Here is a 20,698-nt window from a genome sequence, read left to right as displayed (position 1 = left end):
CCATGTCTTCCAAACTCCACACCCTCAGTTTGTAACACTTTTTTTCTGTTAAAAAAATTCAAGCCCAATCTGAGATAACTCTGATGACACTGCTATGACGTCATCAGGGTTATAACTTGTCTACACCGGCGGCGTTTCAGCTGCATTTTTCAGTTGTCCTTCACACGCGCATCTGACAGAACAGATACACTTCTATTTTAATCAGTCTAGCTGTCTACACAGGCAGCGTAACAGCTCACGCTTCACTCACGCTATATGGCTACATGAAAGGCTGAATAGTACTCCCTCTGATGAGTAAACTGAACTTGATGTGTAAAATTGGTGGAGTGCCCCTTTAAATCTGACCACGTTCCTGCCCAAAATTGCATAACATAATATGGTAAAGCTTTACAATACAGCCCACAAATTACAGTGTAATTATTTAGTACATATCCCCCCATATGTACCAATAAAATACCTACTGGATACCTACACTGGGACAAATACTGTAGGTCCAAGGGAAGAACATTTTTTGTGTTTTGCCTTTGAAAGTTTTAAATGACTGAGAACGCATATTTTAAAAAAAGACATGAAAAGTCGTCAACGTGGGGTAACAATGCTGATATTGCAATGTAATTATTTATATCATTTATTTTAAAATGATGATATACTGACAAAAAAAACAAATTTTTTTAAATTACTTTTTAATAACTTTTTAAATAAGGTGCATTACAGTGTACATTGCTATTGGTACTGGGGTTACAAAGCATTAGGCTAAGCCTGGGCAGAGTACGTCTTGTATGGAACCTAGCTATAAAATAGTTACATGAATGTTTTTAACTGACATCTTATGATCAGTATAGAAAAACGAACAGTTTTTATGTCCTGTCATAACATCAAATAAAGGAGCCAAATACATACAGCATACTTTCACTCTTAAACAAACCTTTGCGATTTAAAAGATGACACTTAAATAGTTACAGTATATACTTTTTATACCCGTGGCATTGTGTGTGTATTAAGCACAAATTTATTTAGTAAAATGCACCTTGTAAACACAACATAAACAAAAATAATACAGACCTTAAAACTAGATTTTAACTCCGGGCCCCTGTAGAAGATGAGGCCTCAAGTTCAGACGTAATGCAGGTGTCACCTTTAGGCCTCAGTGGTGATTACAGTATTAAACATATTTACAATGAGGTACATTACCACAAATAATTTGTCACACAGTGAACTTTGAGCCTTTGGGTCCCCTGAGGGTCTGGGGGCCCCTGGGGCAATTGCCTGCTTTGCCCAGTTTATGGCCCAGCCTTGGTGGAAATTCCCCATCTGAATCAGTTCAGATTATGATCTTTCTATAAACAAGGAGAGAGTTTGTATAACGAGAGTTGGTAGTGATATATCCTACAAATCAATTAGCATGTAATCAATCAAACTACCTTATAATATAACTACCATATCACAGCCTATCCCCACGCCTGTTTCCACATCTGCCTGTCTGCCATCTGCTCTGCAGCTACTTCAGTAATAGCTTGCAGCTGCAAAGGGGGGAGGGGAGGGTGGGGGCGGCCGTGGAAGGAAAAACCCAGAGGGGCGAGAGGTAAAGGGAGGGCAGGCAGACGGGCGCGGGGAGGGAGGAAGAAGAAAGGAGGGGGCGCTGAAAGCAGAGTTGTGATGCAGACAGCGAATCACATGAGCAGGGATCTGTTTACAAACGGAGTCTGTAGACGAGAAGTGGAGAAGAGAGACGAGGAAGGAGAGAGCAGGAGAGTGAATGTGAGAAGAAAATACAGGAGAAGAGAGGAGAGCCTGGATCTGAATTAACATTAGCCGCATTGTCTTCCTGTGTTACATACGTCCCTGTGTTCTTTGTTCAGAGCAGGAAGGCAGGGGAAGATATGAGACGCTGATTTCCACAGGAACACTGAGGCTGCCTGCCTGACTCTCTGCCTTCCTTGGTCGCCTGGTTGGCTGGCTGTGCTGCCGGGAAACCCATCAATGTCCTTCCCTTTGTCTCTCCATAATAGGACACGGCAGGTTTTCACAGCCAGAGAGGAGGAAAGCGTCGTGGAGATCTAAAAGGAGAGGACAGAGGAGAGAGAAATAAGGAAGGGAGAAGAGAAAAGAATAGGAGGAAGGGAGGGAGAGACTCGTGACAATGTTTTGAAGGGGAGACAAAACAAAAAAGCAGGAACTGCACTCGGCCAGAGGTACAAAACCTCTGTGCTGGATGGGATTTGTACTATATTTCCTCATATTGTCAGTGACATTGGTGTACAGGTTCATCTCCAAGACTGTTATCTTTGTCTTACAGTGGAGAACACACAGGGATACCTAAATTTCTTTCTCTGATACATTTACAGTTGTTTGGGAGTCTAAATCTCAATTAAAGTGGATGTTAGTATCGCGTTTTTGGGAGTAAATCATCACTGCAGACTGAGGTGTCAGTGTTCAAATGAGCAGCTGGTTATTTGGGTAATGTCTTCTCGAGGAACTGCGAGTCTCTAATCAGGTCAGCTTTCCCCAGACCACAAGGATTTAACTCACTGCACATCCGCTCTATCAGCTATCAGGGTAAACTAGTCTGAACCTAAAAAGTAGTGGACGTACAGGTCAAAGCTTGTTCTTTTGTGGAAACCAGACTTTATGATATTGGAGAGGTCACGACCTGAAAGATTTTCTGGGTTTGCCCACCGAACATCTGCACATTTGATGCATCCTATCCAATGGTGTAACGGTAAGTGTCCTGGAGTTGTTTTTTTTTTCTTAAGTGTAAACTTTGCCTAGTAATGACGTAAGTGCTTTCTAAATGGAGATTTACACATCACTTAAACAGAGTTGCACCACACAAACAAGTTCTATTTTGTATGTGCTTCGCCCTCTAATGGGCTTCGCTGTTGGTTTACCCCATCAGGCTCCACCCCTGAGACAGATCTTTGTACTCACCGCCCAATCAGGTGGTGGCATGCATGCCTGATAAAACACAGGCACACCTGTCACTGGGCTCCCTGTTTCATTCAGCCACCTTGAGTACAGACACAGCACTCAGCTAAAACTTGGTTGCTCAGATGTCCCTTTCAGCAAGTCCTGTTGAAATTTCTCATTACCTGTTTAGCCTGCTCGCTCCCTCTGCCTAGCTCGGCGCTGGGGAGGGAGGCAGCAGTGGCTAACTAGCCATGGTTAGCCATGGTACTAGTACCACGAGGAAGATGACCAGCACGTCTGTGAGGAAGTTCCTTCGTTCCCGCTGCCTCTTCGACGACATACCGCACACTTCTGCTAACTGCTATGCTAGTGCCGCTCAGGATTCATCACTAGCTGGCCAGCTCTAGCTACATCATGACTTGCTAGCATTTGCCAATCTGGCTTAGCACTAGCTAGCAAGCTTCTTCCCTCACTGGCTTGCTCGACAGCGGTCAAGGTAATCTAGGTTGGTTGATATTTACTGCTGGCTTTGTTGCTTTTGAAACATAGGCCTTGTGTCGCCGGTGCCCTGGTGGCATATGACACTTCTGCTAACTGTTAGGCTGGTGCTGCCCAGGCTGTGTCACTAGCTAACACTAGCTGGCTAGTTCTAGCTACATCATGACTTGCTAGCACTTGCTAATCTGCTTTGGCACTAGCTAGCAACACTACTTACCTCACTTGATCTGTCCCAGGTTTTCACCATCAGGACCGAGCAGGATGCGTGCAGCCCATGCCGGCTTCAGACTCTTCTGCTGGGCTTGTTGACTTTGAAGGAACATAAGCGGCTGTGTTTTTCATTTGTAATACATGTGCTGATGAGAGGCACCCCACCCAGGATGTGGTTGCTTTATCGCTCCCTGAATTGGGGGGAGAGTGTCAGATGCTTGCGGTCTCCCCCAGCCTCAATCTCCCCTTCCCACATGCCTCATTTCACCAGTAAAGAGCAAGCTAAGCACTTCCACATTGCTACACTGATACACAGGCTGTTTCAGATGCATGTGTTATGTTGTTAGAGGCACCCCACCGGGGAACAGGGTTGCTTCTGTCTCACCCCAGGTGAGGTGAATAAAGAGAAGGTGATGTCTGATGCTCGTTCTTCCCTGGCCTCTCATTTTTATGTTTTTTTCTGCCATACCTTCCACTTGTTCACCGCTCTGGGTGCACAGGAACGTGCAACATTGCCTCTCAGTGAAGTGTTATTTGGAGAGGCAGCCCACTTGGGATGGGGTGACTTCTCCTCTCCCCATCTCATGTGAGGTGGAGAAGAGAAAGAAAGCTTGGACACATCACCGTGGCTGAGTTTTTTTTCTCCATGATCGCTGCGTGCTACCATGCCAGCCCACGCGCTGGGTGATAGCTCAGGTTCTCCTGTGATGGACTGAGTTTATCACTGACGTGTAGCATTTACTGTTCCCATACCGACGAGGATGTGGCACAAGGTGACTAATTTTCTCCTACCATTTCCATTATTACCCTCCACCTTCACTTGTGCCCCTAACTGTGCCAGGCTCACAGGAGCACACATCTGGACTCCCACACGGGTAATAGGGGATGATTCTTCCCCAGTCCACAGTCACGGAAAGCTTCATCACCGAAGCGCGGCGTCCATTTTCCGGTTAACTTTCTCCCATATTGGAGAGGAGGTGACATAAAGGCGAGCCATTTTTTCCCTGTCATCAGTTGCCAAACTCAAAAGGGAGCCGAGCGACGGGTGCGCCGCTGTTTCATAGGGCATGTATGTTACCACCTGACTGGGTGGTGAGGGCAAACATCTGTCTCAGGGTGCTGAGGCTCCCCTTGAAGGGGTAAACCAAAAGTGAAGCCTGTTACGCACGTACTCATAGAACTGGAGTTACATCCAGGTATTATTTCTTACGTAGAGATTAGTTGTTACTAAATATTCACACACCCAGTAACTGCCAGATGTAACTGTTACTAAACGGAACTAACTGACAAAGCTAATATATAATGTTAAAATTTAAGAGTAAAATAAATAACTTGATTAAAAGGCTGTTTAATAAAGATTACTGGGGACATTTAAAATAGTATTTCACAAAAAGAACACAATATCCCTCAAATTACAAAACATTAAATCACAGAATGTTAGACTAGTGTGGACTGAAATGACTGAACCTTAACCTAATGTTGGTTAGGTTAGCTTAATTGGATATTTCCCATTCATTGCATGAATACTACTGATTCTGAGACACATAATTCTGCATTTATACATAAAAGTAATACCAACATTTAAATGGGATTGGCTGTTCAGTTATAATCTATTGTTTGCCCTCCTAAAACTGTTAATTAAGTTATAGCTTGTGATGCTACAGTGACTTCTTGTTTACATAGTTTGATTGGACAGTGCTACGGATGTTTCCTAGCAACCGATTTACACATTACTATAGACTTTACTAGCTAAGTACTAGTTAATTTCTAAATTTAGTAACCCACTAGTTTGAAACTAGCTAGCTGTTACTAAGAACTTAGGAAGGACTTTCCACACAAACCTGCCACTGGATTTATCAATAGCTGGCACAACCCACTCCTAATGTGAAATTTTATATACAAAGTTATGACATGACCAATAAGAACCATAATCACAATGATGATTTACCCTGACATGACCTCAAACATATTCCAATAAACAACTGAGATCTCTAAAGGAAGTTTATATGCAGGTTCTATTATTTTTCCAGCCAAAACACATAAAACCAAAGCTATTATTCTTTTTTAACAGTGTTCAGCTACAGTCCTGTCCAGACTGCACAGTGGCCTACCTTTTTAGCGCTCCACTATCAATGATTTACTAACATCGTGCTAAGATTACAGCTGCCTCCTCCTTCACCCAAACCTCCAGTAAACTCCTCCCTAAAAACCCCCCACTGTACAACAGAAGGCTGCACCCTCCTGCAGCGACCCCTATCCATTAAAGAATGACTTTTGAACCAAGATGTCACCACCACAGTACAAGTTGTGGCACTTGACCTTATGAAAGAGGTAACGAAGGCTGATGTGCGCCATGTAGAATGAAAACTGCCATATTTGAGCCCCTCAGGCTGAAAGCTTCTTTCTCCCCGAGCCAAGTAACTAACAAGAAGCAAGTGGAACACATTCCTGTGTGATGCAAGGATGGTTGTAAAAGTTTGCATGAAAGTCCTTTGCAGTGTTGGAGAGGTGCTTTTGCTGTGGGATCCATGAACTTACAGTCCATTATGTGTAAGGTTTCTCTCCTGGTATAGCCACTCAACATTATGAGGATGGCAAACACCAGTAGAAACAAAAATTTAAATTCTCTCTTAACAGACTCTGTTCTTCTGTAGCTTAACTCAGTTTGATCCTGATTACTGTGGATTTATGCCATAAAGATTTAACATTACATTACATTCATTTGGCAGACATTTTTGTGTGACTTACAGTAAGTGTATTCAAACCATGTAGGGGCAAGAGCTACACATCATCCAAAATTGGGAGTGTATTCCTTTTAAACGAAAAACTAAGGCATGTTCAGTGTTACTGTACAAGTGCTTAGAGATTCTTTTTTTTTTTATAAGCCTAGAAAACATTGTTAGTCAATTGCAGTTTAAATATATCAGCAAGAAAAAATGTGTCAAAAGTTATTTCCTCAACACAGCTCTCTCCCCTTTTCTCACTTAATCACTCACTTCTTATTTAAACACAAAATTGTAAATTAGGCACCTCCATAGCTGTTATTACGCACCACATCTACACATGCAATAATATCTCAACTTTCACCCAAGTTCAAAACCTTTGTGCAGCTCAGGAATCCCTACACTGTGAGCAGTATTACTTTGCAATTTGAAACACGAGGCTTCACAGATGCAGTGTGGACACCCCACATCCTCGCCATGGGAGGTGGACACATGGGATTGCCAGACAGGGTGATCATGTATGATGGGACATGTTTGTCATGAAGACCTGTGTGGACCATAGAAACACACTGACAAGGCTCTGATGGAGCTGAGTGGGCTAATATCCCACCAAGTGGACAGACACAAAGTTATAGAAAATATCCACAATGAACCTACAGTGATAGGCCACTATTGACGACCTCAAGTATGCTCCACTGAGAGTGGAAAGGGTTTGCTGTAAGAAGAAGATACACACATGTACATGCAAACTTGTTTCACTATCCATCTTGGGCCAATATGTCATTCCCTTGCACCTTAATCCTAACCATCAGAGCTACTTTATTTACAGAGCTACAATGCAACTTTAAAACTGCATTAATTCATTTTTTTTCTGGGACACCACAACAAACACAGCACAACATTGACATATTATCACCTCATAAACGCGCGTCACAAACACTTGCTTATTTACACATCCAATAGGCATGAGCATCATTAGCATTAGCACCCGACAAATTCTCTAGCTCTTTTGTTCTCCACGAACTCCTGAGAAAAAATATCTAGCTTTTTAGCTGCTAAATGCTCCACTTTGTTCACCGGCTAGTCACTAACTTTGTCTGTCTGCTGTTTGGTGCAGGGCAGGTAGTGTGTGGCTGGAAACAAGGTTGAGGAGAGCGGTGAGACTGAACCAAAACAGTAAAGTTGCAACTATAAAACCAAAACAATGTGCTTAAAGATGCTAAAATGCCCTGCAGAGCTGAGGGGAACTGCAGAACTGCGTGATAAGAATCTCTAACCTAAACCTAATTCTAACCTCATAAATTATGGTGAAAGGCTAAAATAAACAGTTAGTTTGAAGGTGTGGGCGACCAGCTTTTTGGTATGTAAGTTGGTGGCAACAATCAGGTTTGGATACTTTGGGAACCCAAAACAAATACAGAAAACAAATACTCCAATAATCAGATCATTCATAAAGAAATGAAACACGGCAGCTCACCCACACTACTGCAAATGTTGCAAACCATTTGTGCTAACATCTGTCTAAGCAATAAACAATGTGGCTAAATCTCTTAATGCTTTCAAATGAATTCACAGTCTTTAAATGCCATGTGTAAAACACTCGATATGCACTTTGTGTGGAAAGTCATACAATTTTTCTTTGGCAGTTTCTAAATGCCACATGATGTAGGCTACATTTTGTTACATGTGAGTTAACTGACTGTAGCTTTGTTTGGTGTGGCTATTCATGTTTAGAAAATGACATTTTGAAAATGCATTTGAAAACATGAATGCGTATTTGCAAATATTACCAACAGTAGTATATTCATGAGTACCTTGTTCTTTGTTTGAAGAAGAAGTTGACTCAGAACACAGCTGGTTTAGACTACTGGCCAACACCAACCTTTCATGAAAATATTATCAGAATCAGAAATACTTTATTGATCCCTGAGGGGAAACTCTTTTTTTTATATGTTGATATGATGGATATGATACAGTTTCATAACTAGTTGTATTTATGGTCAAAACTGTTAATACTTAACTGTCTGTAGGAAGTTTGAATTCCTCCCACACAAGTATGCATTAATATTTGTACTGGTATAATTGTAGATTCAATGGATAGTTCAGAATGCCTTTTTCTAAATGCTTTTTCAGAGGCTTTTCACCCTGACAAGAATACAAATCTGAGGAAATATTGCATTTTCTTATTATAAAAATCATCTGTGAGGACTGTGGTGATACTGATACATAGGTATTTTTTTCTTCCTGGTAGCCAAACCATGTTGCTTTAGCTGTATTAATACAATTTCGTATCACAATGTGTCCCGTCCTATCAGGGTGTCTGTGTGACCTTGGATTGCAGAACATCGACCCCTACTGCAAGATGACATCTGAGGAGCTCTTCCACCTGCCGCTCAACGTCTACATCATCATCCTGGGCATCGGCCTCTTCATCCTCATGCTCAGCCTCATCTTCTGCTGCTACCTGTTCAGGTACAAGACAACTTCTTGCATACAATATACCTGTTGTTTCTACCTGTAGAGGGAGAGAGCAAGATGTCTATACTATAACTATTATCTATTATATATACGGAAATTAAATTGTTATCAAAATATTTATGATTAAACTGCTTCAGGCTTGAAATATCAATAGTCTGTATGACTTTAAATTTAACACAAAATAGCCCAAAGGAAAGTTTACACCCTCCGGTCACTGGTGGAATAAATTGTCTACCCTCAACACAATACGTGACGAAAACAAAGTCAGCGGTCTTATTTCCTAGCAGTGAGTGAATGTTTCACCCATGGCCGGACTATTTTAATGAACCACCCTCAGTTGATTCAGGTAATCTGTCGATGCAGAGGCCTGTCATTGTATTACATGGAAACACACGGTGCATTGTCTGTTGTTTGACAAATCACAAAAGGTACAAGTGAACGCTGCATAAGGCAATTACGGACAGGTTGGGATTAGGTCAGTGTACTGCTGTCAACTTCCAGGATTTCTGGAAAAACTTGTTCAAAGTTTTACCTTTGCCAAATTGCCACTACAGCTGAGGAGGCTCATTTATTTTGTCTGCCAGAAAGATATGTGAAAAACCTATAATAGACTGTGGGACTATGTACAGGTGGTAGATTTATTTAGTGATGACAAAGGTATATTTCAAACACATACTTGGAAGCCATCAAAGTTGCCTAGAACGCCTTAGAAGGTTTCAAACTTGAAAGAGCATTGCAATTATGAGTTAAAACTTTTACTGGTTCACAGAGCCCCAAAATAACGGTAATCTGTTTATGCTTTCAGCAACGTATGCTCAACTCAAACAGAATTTCAGTCAGAATTCTTATACAAGGACACGTTCTTGAAAGTGTAGATCTGCTCGTGGTGAGTGTCGATGCACAGGCTGTTACTTGAATCTGGCATTGTGTGAATTCCAGAACTGCTCGAAGCAGAATCTCAGCTGATTCATACAGCATGACAAGACATGTCCTGAGGAAGACAGATATGGAGCCACCAGGCACATAATAGAATTTTTATGAATCTAAATTACAGCATGATGAATGTGTTTTTTATGTTTCACAGACTCAGGCGACAAGGTGCAAGAGAACAGCATGGTTACAATGAGGTAATATGTAAATACTATATCCAGTTTGACTAGTGTCAAATTGTAATTCAGATTATATTCGTTAGCTTTTTTGTCTGGTGTGCTATATGCATTTTGTCACAAATCCGTTCTTGTCAACAGGTTGTTTTGAGAGGAGTGGGGAAGAAACTGAGCCTTCTTGGTGTAAGTTGAACACAGGATGAACAGGATGAGTCCTGTTATAAAACAGTCTAAAGGAAAGGAGATGACCAATGCTAACTGGCTAATAGGACGAAATGAATGTGGAAAACATTCTGGAGTGGTTTAGTGACTCAAGTGTTTAAAATGTAGCAAAATGAAGTAATGGCTGCAACCTTTAGCAACAGATTTACTGCCGTAAGGAGCTGCAGTAAATCTGTAATTTGCTGGAAAAACAGGCAAGCGGGCTACTTTTCACAATTGTTGGCAAAGTTGTCCAATTATAGCGTAAAAATGTTGCACATGTAATCAGCGAGTCACTGCTGTCACTGAAGTTCAGAGGATAACCAAACAAAATTCTAGATCCAGCTAAGCTTTCCCCATTCTCGGATAGGAAGTAATGCGGATGATATAACTTTTAAGTTACCGTACTTCATTTTGGCTATTTGTAAAGGGGGTTCTGTATGCAGAAAAGGCCATTACATCTTTCAAGTTAAGAAGAAAACAAAGAGCAAATCTTCTTCACCATCTGCTAAATTAGTGGCAGGTGAAAGTCCTCACTTTGGGGGAAAAAAAGGTTAGAGCAACGCAGAGCTAACAGGCTAACATTTTCACTGACTTATGTGAAAATTTTCAAATGGGAATAATTTTTATTTTAGTTTAGCCCCAGTTATTCGTTTCTGGAATGCTGCTGAAATTAACCCATTAGCTTGTGACATTTTGCTTAGCTAGACACCGCAGCTAGCTGGCCCCCAGTATGTACACTGTTGCAGTCACGTGACAGTTCTTATGGCTTATAAGCTATGTCCCAATTTCACACTACATAATATACATATACATAATAATTGTGACCAGGTTTTGGAAAAGTGAGACAATTGAGTACACTATTATACCACTGAATATACCAAATGCAAAAACAGAATATTGTCAGTATATACTGTACAGTATTCGTATGAATAAGGGGTTATGGCAGTGATCAAATTATTGCAGTGCAGTCATGCAAAGTTATATTGGTGATTATTTTAGCAAAGAATTATACAGTAGTAGCTGCTGAATGGATGTATAATCGTTCTGACTGTAAATGCTGTATACTGGCTGAATTGAGGAGTTATGATAGTGCTTGAATCAGGATATACTGTGTTAACTGAAAATAGTTAAGCTGACAGGCATGTCGGTTATGAACTGATTTCATAATCTGTCATTTCCCCTTTTCAGCAAACATGCGCGGTGTGTTTAGAAGAGTTTCGCAGCAGGGACGAGCTTGGAGTGTGCCCATGTGCCCATGCGTTTCACAAGAAGTAAGTTCTAAAACTGTGCCTGGTAATCATCAAACTTTCATGAGATTGGACAGCTGACTCCATATTTGTGAACATGCTCAAAATGCAAAAACTCCCCACTGATTCATTTGTTTAGCTGTTTCACAATCTGGTAATCATGCAGGTAATTTTGTTGACTCATACGTTATGTTTGAGACCAAAGATGCAAACTATCTTCCTGTTGAAACCATGTGGAATAGCACTTTCGGAACAGCCATTGTGTCTGCGAATCCATTTTCAGTGGCTCCATGGGCCTCACTTTTAAAACCACAAAATATTATTCTGGCCTTGATTTTGTAAAATATTGGTGAAGACTCCTTGATGAGCAAAAATGTTCACTAACCAGTTTGAAGGAATGACTCCTAAATACCACTTCATGATGGCTTTCTGCCTTCAAGTTAACAGCTGAACCAGTCAGAAATTCAGAAAAAGATAGTGAGCAACTTTTTCAGGGTGCCCTGCAGAAAATGACGAGCAAATTCCTGACCACATATGTCCTTGCATGTTTGAACATGAGCGTACTTTATGCAACTGAGACCTGTTTTTGCCCTGCAGTGTAGGGGTGACATTGACAACAGTTGTTCTAGATCGGTTTGCTTGTCCACATTTCTCTAGCTGTATCACCAGTACCTGTGAACTGTATAAATACCCAGTATGTCTGTCTGTTCAGCCCTGTGTTACAGCTGTTAATGAAGCCGTTTGAACTTCTGTTTCTTGTCTTGACACCTAAAGTTTCTACCTAGACCCACTTTGCGTGCTCTGTCTTCCTTTGAAATGACAAAACGAGGTAATATGCGTCATCTCATCTGCTTTTCTCAGGTGTCTGCTAAAATGGTTAGAGATCCGCAGCGTCTGCCCCATGTGCAACAAGCCCATTTGTCGCCTCCAGCCTAACCCGCCGCAAGCGCCTGAGCGGCCACAGAGTCTCCTGGAGGTCTGAGAGGGGAGCATATGTCCAGCGGCACCTCACGCTCTGCAGTCAATTGAGACCTGTCACTATAGAGTGTCCTGTTTCACTTTCACTTAGTTTTAGTAATGCAAACATTTTTTGAGGCAGAGCTACTTATATGGGGGGGGGCTATCATCACTAATACTTGATATGGCATTTATGATAGCTAACTATCAGGCCTAGATAATAAAATTTTCAGTACATAGCCCGATTCTTAAACTAATGCACAAGTGCCTTAAAGCTGCAGATCATCCAAAAGCCACTAAAAAACAGATTCAGACTGGGTTATCAAGATTGGTTGTCAGCTAGCTAATTCCACTTGTGTGTATTGGTGTTTTATTCAGAGGATAAAGGCTTAAAGAGAGCTATGTTTGCTCGACTGGCAGGTTCTGCCATTTAATTTGGCTGTCTGACTTAACTTGTTTTAATATAAGAGAACAAAGCAAAAGAACAGTTACAGGAATTGAATGAATAAGAATGTAAAATCAATGCAATATACACTGCCCTCAGCAATTCTCACAATGGAATGAAAAATCTTGCGCCTATATCATGTACATTACTTTTTGCTAAAAAATACCACAATGCAATGCTTCACGTTTGCTGAATATATATATATTGTCATTACGAGAGACCACACCTGTCAGCGATAGCACACAATGATGATGATTCATAAGTGTGTGAAATCCCAGTTTACTCCTCATTATAGATAAGTTATGTAGGAACAATTGTGGACACAGCCCTGAATTGTCTGGCTCCAGTTAACTGTCAAGCTCATTCTCAATCAAATGGGTGACATCACAAATGCTACTTCAACATTTTTCTCATAGTCTATTTTGGAGCCTTTTTAAATGGGCTTTGGTTCGATTAGCCTGCAGGGAAACTGTGGTTAGCGTCATCCACTGAAGTTCGATTTTATTTGATTGAATGACTTCACTATCTGTAGTGGACAAACTTTGGGGAAGATAAAAAAAAAAAACGTCTGTTACAGCACCACATGTGACATCAAGACAATAGCATTTACCATCAACATCAACATCATGGCATCATCACCACAAACATCGATCATTATCAGAGTGTGAAGATACCAGCTAGTTGGGAAGTGTTCAAATTCCTTATTTGAGAGGCAAGTTGGGTCAGACAAGACACTTTTAGCTTTTATGTGTCTTCCACTTGTGTCACCCAAACAGATGTGTTGGTCCCTCAGCATGTTAAGGTTACTGCTGTAACCCAACTAATGGGATTATTTCTGCCTCCAGAGCAGCTCTGCCTCTGAGAAATGTTTGTATGAGAAACTCCAGTCTGCTCGTTTTCAGTTTGCCAAAAACATGACATGCAGCGCCACATGATGATGTGTCTTTCACCACAACTTAAGAGCCTGGAGCTTGGAAAGAAGAAGATTCAACCACCAGACACCAGCTTTGAAAATATCAGAACCTCCTTTGGCTGATTGTTGCCCTAAATGTGATGGCAAATTATGTAATGAAAGATGTGCAGTTGTTGAAAAGAGGACTTTTGACAAAACAGCACAATGTAAACAAGAATCAGGGGTGTGTATTTTGGCTGTAATCATCCATTGTCTCCGAGTCAATCAGCTCCATCCTACAGTGTGTTGCCAAGCTGAGTAAAGGTAGTGAAGATCTAAATGACAAGACAGTTGAGTCATATGGGATCTGATAGAAATGCCTGTTCAGCTACAACTAAGGGTCCTAAGTGACTCAACCACTAAAATAACACCTATATACATGTTTTTTAAAGTTATTTTTAAGGAGCTGTTTTGTATCATATCTGGCTTTCAGTAAAAGGTATTGTGTGTCAGTGATGCTAAAACACTCTGACTCTCATTTGTCAAATAGTTGGATGTCATCATTGCTAGTGGGACAGAATTGAACCAACCAGTCTTCAATGAAATCTTAGCTCCCAATGTCTAAGAGCTGCTCTGTACTGTAGTGATATAAATAGAGACACTGCACTGATATGAAGAGCCTGTTTGAGCTGGTTTCTTGTCTGAGTGAAGTGCACCATAAACATCATTCTCTGTTTGTACCATGTAATATACTATGAGTACTGTGTAAATTGTAAATGCTTATAAATTTTCTGACTTTAGAAAAATATATATAACCAGTGTTTTGATAAGGTCATTTGGATCCAAGTCTTTTTTCCTAGTTTTGCTACACGTTGACACTTAAAAACGGTTTATTTGCATATTGTCATTATAATATATGGAAAGGTTATACCAATGTGCCCTAACTTTGTTTTAGTGATTTTAGTTGATCTTACCAACTGTGTGTGTGTATGTGCCTGAAGGATTTCCACCAATAATGTGCCACCTCTGAAATATAAATGTGCCTGAAATAGGTTGTTGATGTTCATCTTCTAATGAAATTCCAGCAGGCTGTATGCTGTGAGGCGTAATGCTGCCCTCTACAGTCAATTATGTGCTGTAGCCATAGTAGCACGGCGAAACTTCAGGGATGGAAATGTCTGTCTGTTGGTCAGTCGGTCCACCACTCTGGTCCAGACTGAACAACAAAAACAACTACTCTCTCTACTCTCAACATCTACTAGATGAATTGCCATAACATGTTGTTCATGATACCCACATAGCGTTTGCCTCTAGTGCCACTATGAGGTTGACATTTTTGGTTTTTAGTGAAATGTCTTGATGACTTTTGGATGGATTGCCATGAAATTTGGTACAGACTTTCATTTTCCACTCAGGATGAATTGTAATAACTTTGGTGATCGCTAAACATTTCCTGTAGCACAGGTCAAATGAATTATTTATGCAATACTTTGGTTTACGACCAAATATCTGCAAAACTAATGACATTCATCAACCTCGGCTGTACTTGTACCTGCTAACACACTAAACTAAGATGGTTAACATGGTAAACATTATACCTGCTAAACATAAGCATGTTAGCATTGTCATTGTAAGCATGTTAGCATGCCTGACATTAACATTTAGCTCAAAGCACCACTGCAGTCTTTGTCTTGTTGGGTAAAGGTCAGTGGAGTGTAAATAACTTAATTTTGCTCTTCTAATAAGTTGAGAAGAAGTTCTTCTTTCCAGAAGAAGTCTTAAAACCCCCCAAAATAGAATAGTTCCAAATCTGTTTAATTCGTATTGCCAGTCCGTGAAAACTGCAGGAGGAGGGCGAGGGAACTGCTCTTAACTTAGAAATAACAGAAATGGTGAGCAGTTGTTTAGTATGTAACACATACAGAAGGGCACAAACCAAAGAGCCACTGCAGTCACACTGTGTACCTGAGAGGCCATGGGAAGAGATTGGTGTTGATCTCTTCACGTACAACAAAAATGTGTAGACACTAGACGCACATCTGAAATCACAATTTGCGAGACATGGCATTCCAGATGTGACGATCTCAGACAATGCTTGTCAGTTCAGCTCAGATGTATTCAAGAACTTCACAAAAGAGTGGGGATTTCAACACGTCACATCAAGCCCACGCTATCCGCAGTCAAATGGATCGGCAGAGAGACGAGTTCAAACTGTCAAACTCTTGCTAAAGAAAACGCACACAGATAAAGGAGAACACTATCTTGCCTTACTGAACCTCTGGAACACACCATTAGATAATGTAGGAGCATCACCAGCTCAACTCCTTATGGGACGTTGCCTGATTACACGCATTCCAGCAACTAAAAAACAGTTACTTCCAAACGCAGTAACCAAACCAGTCAAGGAAATACTGGAACAAAGACAAGTCAAACAAAAACAGTATTATGACCATAGTGTGAATGTACAAGAATGTACAAACTCTTAAGCAATTTTATCAGCAACGTCATTTCCCGCAACCCCTGAGTGTCTTGGCACCCAAAGAAGAACCCACAGAACAACCAAGTCACACCATCTTGTCCAAGACCAATGATTCCTACAAGCTTTCTATGTTTGACGTCTTCTCCCTTCCTGTAAATTCCCCCTAATCCCACAAAAGACACCTGGCTACAGAGCTGTATTTACCACTTAACGTAAACCAATAGTGAATTCCCAATTTATTCCACCTAATGGGCTTCCCCCATTTCCACAAGAAAAATTAAGTGCTCAGAGTGTCTGTATCAGTAAAGTATTCTAAAACGTGGCCTCTGGTCACGAGTCCTTCATGATGTCCCTAGAACAAGTAAATACAAAATGATCATGCAGGTACAGTATGACGACTGCAAAAATGTGCACCACACACACAAACACAGACAACACAAAGCTCTTACACACAGTGAGCAGAAGTCTGGAAATTCCCTGTTCAGTCATGACATCAGGATATTTGCACAAGAAGACAACAAGTGTGTCATGAAAGGTTTCAAGGATGCTGATCTTCCATTACTGACTAACTGCATGACTTGCAAAGGCACTTGAAACACTAAGAGGCAGAATATGACTCCCAAAAACACAGCACTACAAATGTTCTATATTCCCACAGACATCCTTTGGCAGATAGAAAGTAGTCCACACTTCATCACAAAGAAATCTCTCAAAAGTAAATATTTAACCACAAGAAGTCCCAGTGAGCATTCAGTGTTCTGCACATAAACTGCCTGATTACACCGAGTGGAGGGTACATTTAGAGGATAAAGAGGATTATCATGAATGGAAATGACTGATCCATTACTGCAAACATCGTTCACTAAACCTCTCAGGTTCACAAGTCAAGTCAAGTCAAGTCAATTTTGTTTACATCACAAATTTACCTCAAGGGGCTTTACAATCTGCACAGCATATGACCCTCCATCCTTAGACCAGATTCAGATAAGGAAAAACTCAGCAGCTCAAGCACACCATTCATACAGATGGGAGAAAGGAAACAAACACACAGAGGGAGAGAGAGACAAGGACAACATGCACACAAGGGAGAGAGAGAGAGACGAGAGGAGAGGCTGAATCTCCTGGAGGACGATGATCCAGATCCAAAACATCTGGAATGAGGCTCCAACTGCCAGAAGAGAGAGAGAGGTCCCAGGAAAGCCGATGGTCCAGCACAGAGAAGCCTGAGTGAAAAAGGGGGACAAGGAGAAAATAGGGACAGAGAGAGACAGGGGGAAGAGAGAGACAAAAGAGAGAGAGAGAGAGAGAGAGAGAGAGAGAGAGAGAGAGAGAGGGAGATAGGCACACAGCTGTGTGTTGTGTAGGTGAAAAAAGGCGGGCTTGATGATTTCTTTAATGCACTGATCAAACGTAACACCAAGATTCTTATTTGTCAAATTTTGTCAAACTGGTGTCTATGTCGAACAGGGCCAGTGATCAGCATCGCAGTTTTCTCAGAATGTATGAGCAGGAATTTACATGACATCCAGTTTTTTACAGCAGACAAGTTGGCCTCTAATTTAACAATTTGGGAATGATCATCCGCTTTTACAGGCACATATAGCTGAGTATCATCCGCATAGCAGTGGAAATTAATTCCATGACTGTGTATAATTTGGCCAAGAGGTGGAATATAAATAGAGAAAAGCAGAGAGCCAAGAACAGAGTCCTGATGTACTTCATATTTCACATCAGAAAATTTGGATGTAATATTACTATTGGAAACACATTGTGTAGTTAAAGTAAGACTTTAACCATGCAAGAGCACAGACAGAGAGAAGATCACAGACTTACTCCAACCTTAACTGAACCAAGTGCTAATGGTAAATACATCACCACCAGCATTACAAGGACAGGCTAGTGTCTTTTCAAATTTAATAAGAAAGCGATCTGACACCACACATGTGCCAGGAGAGACAGCCAGAGCAGAGATAGAATCAAGTCAGCATTCTTATATTTGACTATTTGTTCTGCCAAAAAATCAATTAAAATAAATTGGTATTTCTCCACCAGAAATATGTCCTGCCATTGTGGAGATATAAGATTTACATAAAAGATAAAAACTGTTATAAGCAAATATTAAAAAAATGATACCAATATTTTTGGTGGTTTGTCCAAAATTTCTCAGGGTGTTGGGATTCTGCTGGAGATGTTCAGACTCATGACCTCAGTATTTCTGAAATCCTGGCTACAGCTCTCCACAGGCTACTGTACTAATTTGCAATTATTACCACAAAATATAATAAATATGAGTTATTAAACTCACAAGAGGCACAACTGTCGACAAGCGTCACTTGTTGTTAACTCGGGGTGCTCTGGTAGTGTAGGGGTTCCACAATGTGCCTGGTTCAAATCCAGCCAGGGGTCCTTTGTTGCATGTCATTCCCTCGTTCCCCATCTCTCTCCCCTAATTTCCTGTCATCTCTCTACTGTCGTAAAATAATTAAAAATCCACGTTGTTACCTAGATTAATTTAATTAATTCATCGTCAAATTTTATGTCTTGAACTATCACTCTCTCTCTGCCAAACACACTCTTTCTCCCTTATATCTGTGTGATCTGTGACACTTAATGCCACTTTCTCCCATGCAGAACATTTCCTCTACTTCTATGGCAGCAACCGTTCATGTAGTAATAAGTCTGTGATTTTGTTTGATTCAGCTGCTCGTACCTGCTGACGGTCCTCAAAGAATAATGTGCAAAGGTATAAGATGCAGGACAGCATGCATCATCTTCACACCCACAGGCTGATTCAGTGACACTGTATACAAAGCAGACAGAGGTGAAGGTGTAATGCTGCCAGTGCTACACTGGTTAAAATGGGGAGTGAAAAATATGATTACATAAGTGCAATAGGTGGACTTGGAAAAAAGTTGAAATAATCTTCCTCAGATTATCCACAAGTGTTGGATAAGTAGTAGGCTTTATAAATGACTGATGAAATGAATGAGCTCAGACCACCTTGGTTTGTATAATAGTCATTAAGGAGTGGAGTAAGTTGATTCATGCCGCTCCATCAGAATGCATTTGAACACATCAGCTACAAAGGATGCTTTGTAGAAGGTGGAGGTGACGACTTGGTTTCCCCCAAATAATATTAGGGCTTAGGCATGTTCAAAATGAAAACACCATCAGTCTTGCCAATATAAATACACAAAATGTACACTCAAACATGTTGTGTATACTGGCAGTGGATTGTTTCTCATCTCTGAACTCTCCCATTTAACGGATTATGATGCAAAAGGATGAATGAATTCAGAGCACCTATAACCCCTGCATGTAGTTACATGACCAGAAACACAGCAGCGATTATGCTTTTTGGAGCCAATGACCTGCAATACAAGAGGATGAGTTTCATCAGCTGAAGCATAAAATCCACTGTAATGCTTGAAATGGCGATGGGTTTCCCAGCTCCCATAAACGACATGATATAAATTGTTTCCTGAAGGAATGTCTGTGCTGCTTAGACATGCTGCTGGGATTGTCTATTAGCGGATGTCCCGTCTCTGGTGGGCATGTCACTGCAACACTTCAAAACCTCTGTCTAAAATATGCAAGTCGCTATACAGAGCCCTCGGGGCACAGATAAGTGTCATGTAACACACAGTGGGAAATATATTTTTACTCTGTCTAAGTGCTTACTGCACGGAGCCATGTGCAATTGTGGGAAACATCTCTTGGAGAAATGATTGGTAGCTTGTGGTCCATGCAATGAATGTTTGCAATTAATTGCCAAATGCACCAAAAGATTCCTTCCTTGACATTGCAAGGAAAATAATTTTAATTGGTGGATCTACAGATAGTGTTGTCCACATTGTTATGGCTGTGTTGAATTCTTAAAGAAGAACATTAGTTGATGCATTTTTCTATATTAAATGTTATTATTTTGGACAAATATTTCACACATAAAATGTTTGCTTTACACACTTACAGCAATATTAGCTTTTCCTTCTTTTTTGATTTCTTCTCAGCTGAAGCTCCAGGAACCGCTCCTGATTCAGTCAACAGTGTCAGTGCTCACTTCTGGTGGCCAGCGAGGTCTCACCTGGGCACATCTAAGAAATACCTCCCCATTATGATACCAACAAAAGCAAAAATAAAATTGAATGAAAAGAAAGGGAAAAAACAGAAAATAATAAATACAGACACGCATCCAGGAACAACACAGGAATGACTTCTGCACTTCAAGAAAAGTGACTTTTTGTAAAACTGGCATTGTCCATTATCATGCGCTTCGAGCGCCCCCTGTTGGTAAAATTAGAGTAAAACCTTCTTCCCCGTGTATTGCTATCACCGGAAAATACATCATTGTGTCTTCACAATAAATGTTTGGAATTTGTCAATTGTGTTTGGAATCATTAGAGAAATACTTAGTTACTAAATTTTGTTATATTTTATGCTGTAGGTCAAATTCCAGTTCAGTTCCCTCATTATTTAATTCATACAATTCTGTTAAAGTGAATCCACCAAATTGCCAGTGGCTTTTCTTATGTGTTGTGATTGTAAAATTTTG

General features: G+C 40.7%; 1 protein-coding gene and 2 long non-coding RNA genes across 4 annotated transcripts; 2 read left to right on the top strand and 1 right to left on the bottom strand.

Annotated features, from left to right (window-relative positions):
- Positions 1–1,515: 1,515 nt before the first annotated feature.
- On the top strand, positions 1,516–14,719 carry LOC122884919 (RING finger protein 122-like). Of its 2 annotated transcripts, XM_044215428.1 has the most exons (7): positions 1,518–1,758; positions 1,860–2,719; positions 8,654–8,810; positions 9,901–9,943; positions 10,064–10,105; positions 11,315–11,397; positions 12,235–14,719. In XM_044215428.1, the coding sequence occupies exons 2-7, from the start codon at positions 2,629–2,631 to the stop codon at positions 12,353–12,355; spliced, it is 537 nt and encodes a 178-aa protein (XP_044071363.1). In that variant the 5' UTR covers positions 1,518–1,758; positions 1,860–2,628; the 3' UTR covers positions 12,356–14,719. The 2 variants fall into 2 exon arrangements, with proteins under 2 accessions (XP_044071364.1, XP_044071363.1); XM_044215429.1 differs by having other exon boundaries at positions 1,516–2,719.
- On the top strand, positions 2,726–7,118 carry LOC122884920. Its single transcript, XR_006380002.1, has 2 exons — positions 2,726–3,403; positions 3,642–7,118. It is a non-coding gene; the product is annotated as an uncharacterized LOC122884920 (long non-coding RNA).
- Positions 14,720–17,322: 2,603 nt separating the features above from the next.
- LOC122884918 lies at positions 17,323–20,577 on the bottom strand. The gene is made up of 3 exons (XR_006380001.1): positions 20,117–20,577; positions 18,857–18,946; positions 17,323–17,369 (listed from the first exon to the last, which is right to left on the bottom strand). It is a non-coding gene; the product is annotated as an uncharacterized LOC122884918 (long non-coding RNA).
- Between the last annotated feature and the right edge of the window lie 121 nt (positions 20,578–20,698).

This window comes from Siniperca chuatsi, linkage group LG11 (genome assembly GCF_020085105.1).
Source record: "Siniperca chuatsi isolate FFG_IHB_CAS linkage group LG11, ASM2008510v1, whole genome shotgun sequence".
NCBI classification, from domain to species: domain Eukaryota; kingdom Metazoa; phylum Chordata; class Actinopteri; order Centrarchiformes; family Sinipercidae; genus Siniperca; species Siniperca chuatsi.
This window is presented reverse-complemented; position numbering and strand designations above follow the sequence as displayed.

Excerpts from the sequence above, each read along its gene's own strand:
- LOC122884919 (XM_044215429.1), top strand. The coding sequence starts at position 2,629 with ATGATATTGGAGAGGTCACGACCTGAAAGATTTTCTGGGTTTGCCCAC. Across the intron at positions 8,811-9,900 it reads TTCTGCTGCTACCTGTTCAG|ACTCAGGCGACAAGGTGCAA; the intron begins GTACAAGACAAC and ends TATGTTTCACAG. Across the intron at positions 9,944-10,063 it reads AACAGCATGGTTACAATGAG|GTTGTTTTGAGAGGAGTGGG; the intron begins GTAATATGTAAA and ends TCTTGTCAACAG.